This window comes from Glossina fuscipes, unplaced genomic scaffold (genome assembly GCF_014805625.2).
Source record: "Glossina fuscipes isolate IAEA_lab_2018 unplaced genomic scaffold, Yale_Gfus_2 1, whole genome shotgun sequence".
Taxonomy (NCBI): Eukaryota; Metazoa; Arthropoda; class Insecta; order Diptera; family Glossinidae; genus Glossina; species Glossina fuscipes.
The window spans coordinates 16,687,905-16,696,969 of record NW_023998415.1 but is presented as its reverse complement, the minus strand read 5'-3'; the positions used below and the strand labels follow the sequence as shown (position 1 = coordinate 16,696,969).

At 33.7% G+C, this 9,065-nt stretch overlaps 1 protein-coding gene across 1 annotated transcript in view; it reads left to right on the top strand.

Moving 5' to 3' along the window:
• Positions 1-3,397, top strand: part of LOC119632453 (forkhead box protein biniou) — an 8,920-nt gene extending 5,523 nt beyond the window's left edge. The window contains exons 2-4 of the mRNA XM_038025368.1: positions 292-565; positions 662-1,040; positions 3,003-3,397. Coding sequence (XP_037881296.1) covers positions 292-565; positions 662-1,040; positions 3,003-3,397 — 1,048 coding nt within the window. The remainder of the gene's footprint in view (positions 1-291; positions 566-661; positions 1,041-3,002) is intronic.
• The last annotated feature ends 5,668 nt before the right edge of the window (positions 3,398-9,065 follow it).

The following is a 9,065-nucleotide window of genomic DNA, read 5'->3' as shown; positions in this document are numbered from 1 at the left end:
AACAAAAAAAGAAAAAAACAACAAACTTTTTTCAAACAAACAAGCAAACACATCAGGACTTATATTTGTATCATAGGTATTGCGTGTGCCTGTGTACGCGCCTGTGTGCGCGCCTGTGTGTGAACGCAATAGAATGAGTTGTAGTTTAATTAAGGTTTTTGATTAAATATTTATTTTTATTGAAATTATGATACTTTCGTTATGACAAAAAAAAAAAAGAAAAAAAAAAAGACAAAAAATAACTAAAATTGCAGTCACATTTTTTTGTTTTTGTTCTTCAATTTATTTCAGATTTGAATTTTGCAATGGAAACTACGTAGGTTGGAAGAACTCAGTACGACATAATCTTAGCTTAAACGATTGCTTTAAAAAGTTACCAAAAAGCATGGGTGTAGGGAAGCCGGGCAAGGGCAGTTACTGGACTATTGCGGAAAATTCGGCTTATATGTTCCACGATGAGGGCAGCTTAAGACGTAGACCGAGAGGTTATAAGGCGAAAATGAAAGGCAAACCTTATGCAACAACTAATGGATTTTATTCGAACAGTTCTTTCGATACAGGAATGGTAGGATTTATTGAAATTTTCAATGGAAACATTTTTTTGTTTTTTTTTTTTTCTTTTGTTTTTTATAATAAATTATGATTGATTTATCTGCTTTAGGATAACGGTAATTTTTATGGTACCCAAGGCGGTTTTAGCGGTTACGAATACCCGAATACGTTAGTAACGGGCAGTTTTGACAACTGGTGTCCATCGCATTCGCATGCTCACGCGCAGAATTCTCTATCTCAGTACCCGAATTTACCAGTGGCCTCTTCTTCTGGCGCGTTACGCACAAATAATGCCACGCCACCCTTGGCTCACTCAATTGCCAACATATCAGGTAGTGATTCGCCTTCCGTCCCCTCAATAACCATTGCGACAACATCGTCTTTGCAAAGTTCCAATCCTAACTTAGATTATGCTACTGCTTCGCTAGTTGCAGCCAGCACTGGTTATGCTTACGGCGGCGGTGGTGGTACATATAATATGGAGAACGGTAAATATTCATTTATCATATCATTCGCATACGCTCATATGGTTATATATGTGCTCAGTTTCATAATATCAAGTAAAATGGGTGATCTTGTCAATCATATCATCTCAACTAATAAAATCGCGTTGACATCTTAAAGCCATTAAAGGCGCTTAATCTGCATGATGATGCATGAATTTATGCGCGTTTTATGATACGCGTTTAATTATATTGCTGCAGTCAGTGCCATATGGTGCCGTCGTTAAATTCGCTTATAAGTTCTTAATGTGAGTGTGTGTGTTTTATGAAATTCAAAAATTACATAAACTATTCATAGAGAGAATTAATTGTTCAAACAAAGTACATATCATTATCCTTTTATTTTTACATATATTTATATATATTTATATATAAATATATATACATATATATATATATGTATATATACATATATAAATCCTTGTTCTGTAGCAAATCCAATATTGACGAAGTGTAACCGATAAATGTATGAGAGGTTTTTCATCACTGAAACAAAACGAGTAAGAAAATTTAAGCTCGATTGTCTCGAGTCCCTTTTATATCCATCACTTTCATCTTTTATGCCGACTATCCTCTATTTAAAGAAAAAAGTCGCAATAGGAAAATTTGGTATTCTATAAGATTGAATGGGTACAAGGTATTATAGGATTGGCCCATAGAAATACGTGGAAATTTCTATTGTTATATCTACCTACTCGTAGTACATTGGCTACATTGACCTTGTTCGAATGTTTAAAATACACGGATGGATTCGAAATACATCCACATTTTATAATGCCGCTCGATTTAAAATCAGCTTATCTGTCCCTCTATACGTATTATGATGAAATTTGGTACATCGACTTGTTTTGTTTGACCAAAGGACGAACTACCACGAATTCAACTTTTATTATACCGCTTGATTGGAAATTAGCTTGTCTGTCCGTCAATCCATATCGCTACACCAGATCAAAACATGTCTTCGATCATTGCTCATATGATGCCGACTTGTTGTAGGTTGATTTAAGAATTTTAATGGTGAGCTGTGGCTCACAATAATTGTTTTACTTGTTGTTTATTAAGAAAATTTAAAAAACGCAATTTATGGTTTTTGGTGTTTGAAGATAAAGTTTTCGGTTATGCTGTAGCAAAGCAATGTCGTTTGGTCAGTTTGCCTGCAAGAACTGCTAATGTCTTTGCCAAGTTTGAAATTGATATTTGAATATTTTACGATCACGAACGTGTTTAATAAAGACAGACAGATACCTAGACAAATAGGAGCTGGCTGAGGGACATATTTAGATCGATTCAAATATTGATGCTGATACAGAGTACGTGTGCACTGTGCGGAGTCCTTAAAGCTGTTTGTTGCAAACATTTGCGCACTATGACTAGGTGTTTACCAACTTGCTTGGGTGATGGGTATAAAAATTCACAAAAAACAAAAAAAAAAAAACAAAAAAAATTCAAACTAACCAAAATTCCCTGAATAGAGAAATTGCACAAAAAAATTGTGACGCAATTGTTGCATAACATATCCTTCAATTTAATATTATTTTTTTTTTTTTTGTATTTTGTATTAAGTCCATTAGTAGTCGTAATACGTATGTCCACGATTTCATTGCCCGCCTGAGAATAGGAGAAACAAAAAAAAAAAAAAAAGAAATTCAGAAAAATTATTTATGATTTTACACCTTGCACCTGCCTATTCGCTACGAAAATAAATAAAAATTGAACTGCAGCAAAAAGGCTGGTCTTTTGTAGATTTCCTTCTGCCCGATCGAATAAATTGTTGAAAACATCCATCATTCGTTCATTCATTTTACAACACATTAATAACATGACATGTGATACAGATTATGACGGCATTTAATTCGAAAGCTTAATTGCTCTAATGAGGCGCATAATTAAGATCGCGAAAGCTAACGAAAATTTCGACTTTGTAATTGTTTGCTTGCACTTTTTCAGGTCTACGTTCGTTAAGTTTGCCACAAAGTTCTTCGTTAACAATGCTCTCCTCGCATCAGCATTCAGCAGTCACGGTAGCAACAAGCAATCATCATACCTCGATGACACCTCCGTCGCCACCGTCAACGGCTGCGTTAGCAACCAGTTCCCCCATATTAATAAATACCCCTACGTTAATAGATCGTAAACCTGTTTATTTACCGCCGTTAACTCCGCCCTCGGCCAATATGTCCACATCGCCATTACACCATCATCATCATCATCATCATCATCATCATCATCCATTGAATACGACTAGCAGTACTAATGGCGGTAATGGCGGTAATGGCGGTAATGGCGTTAATGGTGATAATGATGCGAACAACTATTATGAACATATTAAATATTCTAATTAATGAACGACGGACGAATATCCCTTACAAAATCATTTAAAGATAAGTTAAACGATTAAAGTAATTAAGTAACAAAAAAAAAAAAAAACAAAAAAAATACAACCACAAAAACAAGTGAAATTAAAAGCAAAAAATAGCAAAACTTAGTGAGTCGTAAAAAAAAAGTATAAGCGTAAAATATCACAACTGTGTGCTAGAGTAAGTGTAGTCGCACCGATTTTATGTTTATAGTTCATTATGAAAGTCGGTCGGAAAGGAAAACATGCAAATTAATTATTATGAAATTTAAATAAATGCTACGTTTTTAAAAAGTCTATTAAGAAAGAAATGCCGATCATTATCACGATCCATCTCTCTTTCTCTCTCTCTCTCTCTCTCTCTTTTTTCTCTTCTCAAAGGCGTTAATATGCCGTTGTAAAGTCTTGCAACTAATTGGGACGAATAAGCTGTCGATTTAAAAAGAAAGGTAAATATTTTTCCGCAAGAACACGAACGATCATCCGAAAGAAGAAAAGACCAGAAAAGTAAAGAACAAAAAATATGTGTTTCGATTAAAGTGGAACTACAATCGTAATTAAATCAGTAGCCTGATAGTAAGCATATCATGGTTTCTCCACTAAAGTCAGTGAACCGTCACCGGCCAAGAACGTTGCAGCATATTTAACTTAGTCCCTAGCAAAGCTTTTAAGGTTTCGAAATGGCTCGAAATGAGTCGCTACCATGCATAGCATTGTGCAAAATGGGCAATGGGTCCCGTTGTCGTTGCGCTTAATTTTTAGTTCAATAGCGACGTTCGGCGTGTACGTTAAAAATGTCCTCTATATTGACCATTATGAACGTCACTGTAGGACATTTTTGATCCATCCTGAATATTGATTTACAGCAAACTAATTAAGGATCTCACATACATATATATGCGTCAAGGACAATTTGTATCAAATTGACCACAGGAATGACATAGGAAAGTGAGCGGGAAGCTCGATTCAGTATTTCACGTTAAATAGGAGTGTGTATATTTGATAGATAATACTTGCAGATACCGTAGTTGAAATACCAAATATATATATGCTTGTGCTTCGCTAGTGGTTGGGAAAAAAAAAAGAAAAAAGATCTCTGCTGAAATCACCTGAATGCTATGTTAGCGGCATTCGCATCAACTAATCGTAAAAGCAATGCCCCCCCCTCCGTTTTGAATGTTGGATTGTTTATACAACAACAAAGCTTGGGAATAAAATAAATAAAAAAATTAGATGAACAAGTCGACAAACCTATTTAAAGTTGACTACTTACTATTTCGCCGCTTTTAAGTGATATTTTGCTGTATTCAAGTTTCCCGCAATATCGCATCTGGCCCTTTCAACCGTGAATAATGGAAAAATATATCATCAATTCTCAACGGTAGTTGCATGCAACCTTCGACTTGATAAATTAAAAACATGCAACAGAATGAGAAATTTCAGACTTTCAGTTCAAGTTCTCATTCAACTCTATCGTCTTCCCATCTAGATGATGCAAGACCTTATCGCAAAGTTTTGCGTGATAATAACTGCGATATCAGCTGCTTAAGATGATGGAGAGTTATGATCTAAAATATTGATCAGTTATCGGGCAATGGGAAAATCTTCTTCGAGTCGCGATCATACATTTTTTAATTAAATACTGCCCCGCACTTATTATCATTAATTTTCGCGGAAATTATGATGTGACGTCGTCCCAAAACTATAAATAATCGTAGCCACAACAAGAAAATTCGCGTAATTATCAATCGCGTCACTCCACAACAATGCAGTCATACAGTAGACAAATGGTTATATAGCTCCGTGAAATGAATCGCCTATAAATCGAGATCATAAGCATTTCTTTTACGATTCATTTTCAACTTTACATTTCTAATCGATCAGGGATTTCAGATTCCTATATTCCTACTTACGACTTTAGCAAATCGATCGAAAAATAGAGGATCAAGGCGAGCGCTTTTGGTAGAGATAGGTGTAAGTCATCGGCATCTCGAAAGCTAGACCACGTAGGGAAAAAGTGATTATAGATAGCTTTACAGGCTTTTTCATAGAAATGAATAAAACCGAAAAATTTTGGACCATTAAATGCTTTATAATCCTTTTTTTTTTTGTGGAGATTAAATATTTAAATTGATCAAAATGACGTACTCGGTCACGGTTCTAGGCTAAAATAATTTCTTCACATTAATTTGATTATCCAAGATGAGTTGAGTGCATTTACAAATTATATATATATATATATTATACATATACAAATTAGCGATGCTTAGAAGATGTCCAATAAGGGACTGGGGGGAAAAAAAAAACCGAATACAAAAACTTTATTGCATTTGCTGATACTAGGCATCCATTGAAGCGTCGATTGGCGAACATATAATGCTACATGCAGTTCTCTCCCCAGCCTAACACGGTACAAAATTTCCAAAACCGGGTTCCGATAAAAGTCGAATAATTGTTATCCTATTTTTTATTATTATTTCATCGTTAATAAGTGAACAACTGCAACTAACTGGCTGTAATTTGTGTGTGAAAATTGTTGTTCGCGATCGTTGTCATTGTTCTTTGAATACATTTTTATTATTTGTATATAACTAAAATATTTTTTTTTTTTTATAAAAATTTGAACGAAATTTCATAATAAAATTTTGATCATCAAATTTTATAGCTTAAGGCACACATAGCACGAGTTATTCTTATTATTTCAAGGTATCTCGATACAATACGAAAGACGCTTCGCTAGGACACGCTGTACATTTTTCTTTTCTATTTAAGTTCAAATTATTTTATTCTAGATTATAATTTAGTTTAATTAAAAAAAAGTTTCGTTAAACATGTTTTCGATACGGATACCACGGTACAAATTAATCGTCTTTTAAGCGGAGGCCCGCTTATATGTACCTATTGGTGGCTCTTTTTTGTCCTCAATATATGCTTTATGTACATCATAGCGCATATTCACTTAAAAATACTAATCTGCTTCTGCTTAGTAAACGTTTGACGCAATATAACGTCATATCAGAGACAACAAAATACATACATGTTCCAACATTTTGTTTAAAAATTGACATTACGAGATTCTTGGATGCTTTTTGTGCATCAATTATCAATAGCAGAGGTAACGCTCATAAATGGCAGCCATTCGTTTACTCTCTGCTCTTTCATTCTCCTTATTGATTCCGCATATTTGATATCGCATATTAAATATATAAATATCGCCTGTGTGGCCAAGTAAGCTACATACCTTGACTAACCATAAGATTAATGGTCGTAGGTTTAGATCTCAAGTGAGGTAGATTTTTCAATAAAGCCCATTGGCTTAGATGCTAATGCAGTAATGTCATGACATTTTGAACTGTTTCATATGAAACAAAAATCATATGAATTTGTCAACCTAGTCATCCTACGAACTTATTGAGCGATTCGTTATCTCCATTCTTCAGGCAATGAGTTTTTCGTTCATTTTGCCCTACATTTCTGTGTGCGGCCATCTGTTTTTCATATAATTTTTTCGTTTTTGTTTTCGAATAAGACACACACAATAGTAAAACAAATATTATTATTGGTTTGTGTCTTCGATAGCGTTCGCAAAAACAATGAGAAACATCCTAGAACTACTAAATTCAACAAACGTTCAAAACTTAAACGCTAGCGCTAAGCCTAGTGCTTTACGATATTATTTTTTCGATTTGTTTCTCTGACTAAATTAATTATAACAATAATAATAATAATAAATATATAAATAATAAGTAAATTAGATAGAGATTAATTACTCCTATAATATAACTTAACAAAATCATTATCCTGTGTAGTTTCATGTCGCGCTAATAACCGTTAGATGGCAGTCTCATCTATTCATATAAAAGTCATGTACAAAAACCAAAATACGTAGAAAAACAATTTTTCCTTGACATTGAACGAAGTACTCGTGAAAATAAATGCAAGTAAAGATATTCATTTATAAAATTATCTCATTTAGAACACATTTAAGTTAAATACGATAAGTTAATTGTACACTATTAATAAGATAACCATAATATAACTAATAATATATGCGTGCTAATATAACAAATATAGTATAGTATTAATGTTTCATGATTTTTCTCATACCATGCTTGAAAAATGAGATACCCTTAATGCCTGCCCAATTTTCACTTCATAGACAATTGCCTGTTCACTGCCTGTGTGAATTTTATAACGGAGAAAGATACATTAAGCATATAAGCACGGTAAGCGCCATAAATAAATGGTTAAATTCCCTGTTGAAAGCACAGAGTCGCTTTTAATAAATAAATGTTTAAATGTCCAACTTAACAAAATGTTAACGCCAAGCAGCTAATGTTAAAGGCCCAACTTAATCGACAAAAGGGAATCGATTTTGTTAAATAAAAGACCAAACGCCCAACTTTACCGATAAAAGGGATTCGATTCTGTTAAATAACAAGCCAAAGGGATTTGATTCTGTATAACATTTACGTTATCCAATCTTTTTTTATATTCTTGAGTGTGTTCTAACAAGAGATCTAAACAAGTATTTGGCCCGTAGTAATTACAATTACTACTTTTTCAAGCAACCTTGTAAATGGTATTTTCTCTTTATTTTATTTTCAATATGTGGTTGCATTAGTTGTGAATAGCTTCAAATATGAGTAGACAATGCAAAACAATTTCACAAACCTCCATACAATCTTATTTCCATTATCTAAGGCGATATTTCTAGTACGATATTTTGCAGCCCTTCCTATTCCATCTTATCGATTTGTGTATTCGTCTATGCTAGATGTTTTGCAGTTAATTCTTAATAGGTTTGCGTCTATGATAACCTCAACTGAAATTGAAATAACATTGAGTGGTTCAAAGAACAGCATTTGATTTCAATATTCCTTTCATTGACTTGGTTTCGAAGGAATCGATTCGTGTAAATTTTTCATAAACGATAAATAAGCAAATCAAGGACTTTTCACGATAACCTCATAGTTACTATACACATCTAATTGTATGTTTAAATTTTCGGCGCTAGCATTAACTTGTAGTAGCCTTAAGTGATTCTTTTCTAAACAACAGTCGCTTAGTTTAACTCATCCGGAAATTTTTATGGCATTTTCAATCCACAATCAATTCAATCCAGATTGAAAGCTTTTTGTATTATGTTGTTGTTGCGATAATCGATATGTTATGCAAACTTTTAAAGCTAAACGAGTTTTTTTGTTTTTTTATATCCATTAGGGAATATCGCCTTTACGTATAATGCAGGGTGGGTCACAAGAAGAGAGGAAACGAGATAGATAACATGACTACTAGCTGGGAAGTTTATGCCCGATCGGGTGTGAGCGCTATGTTCTTACTAAATCAATTATTAGGTGTTTGCAATAATTTTAATCAGCGATCGGGTAAAAATGATAAAAAAATGGGAAATACCAGTGTACGTAATGGATGAATTCAATGATTTTGACCTTCCTCTACATAAAATAACAGTTTTCCATTTAATATTATTGATTTATTCAGCGTAGGCCGACGCTTATCAAGAAATTCTCAAAATTCTTCTTCTTCCAATATCATTACTTTTGTCGTCTATTTGAAGCCCATCAAACACGTTCAGAGGCGGTATGATGATCGTGTTACATCATAACTCAATTGTCGGTCCTGGGTTCAATGGT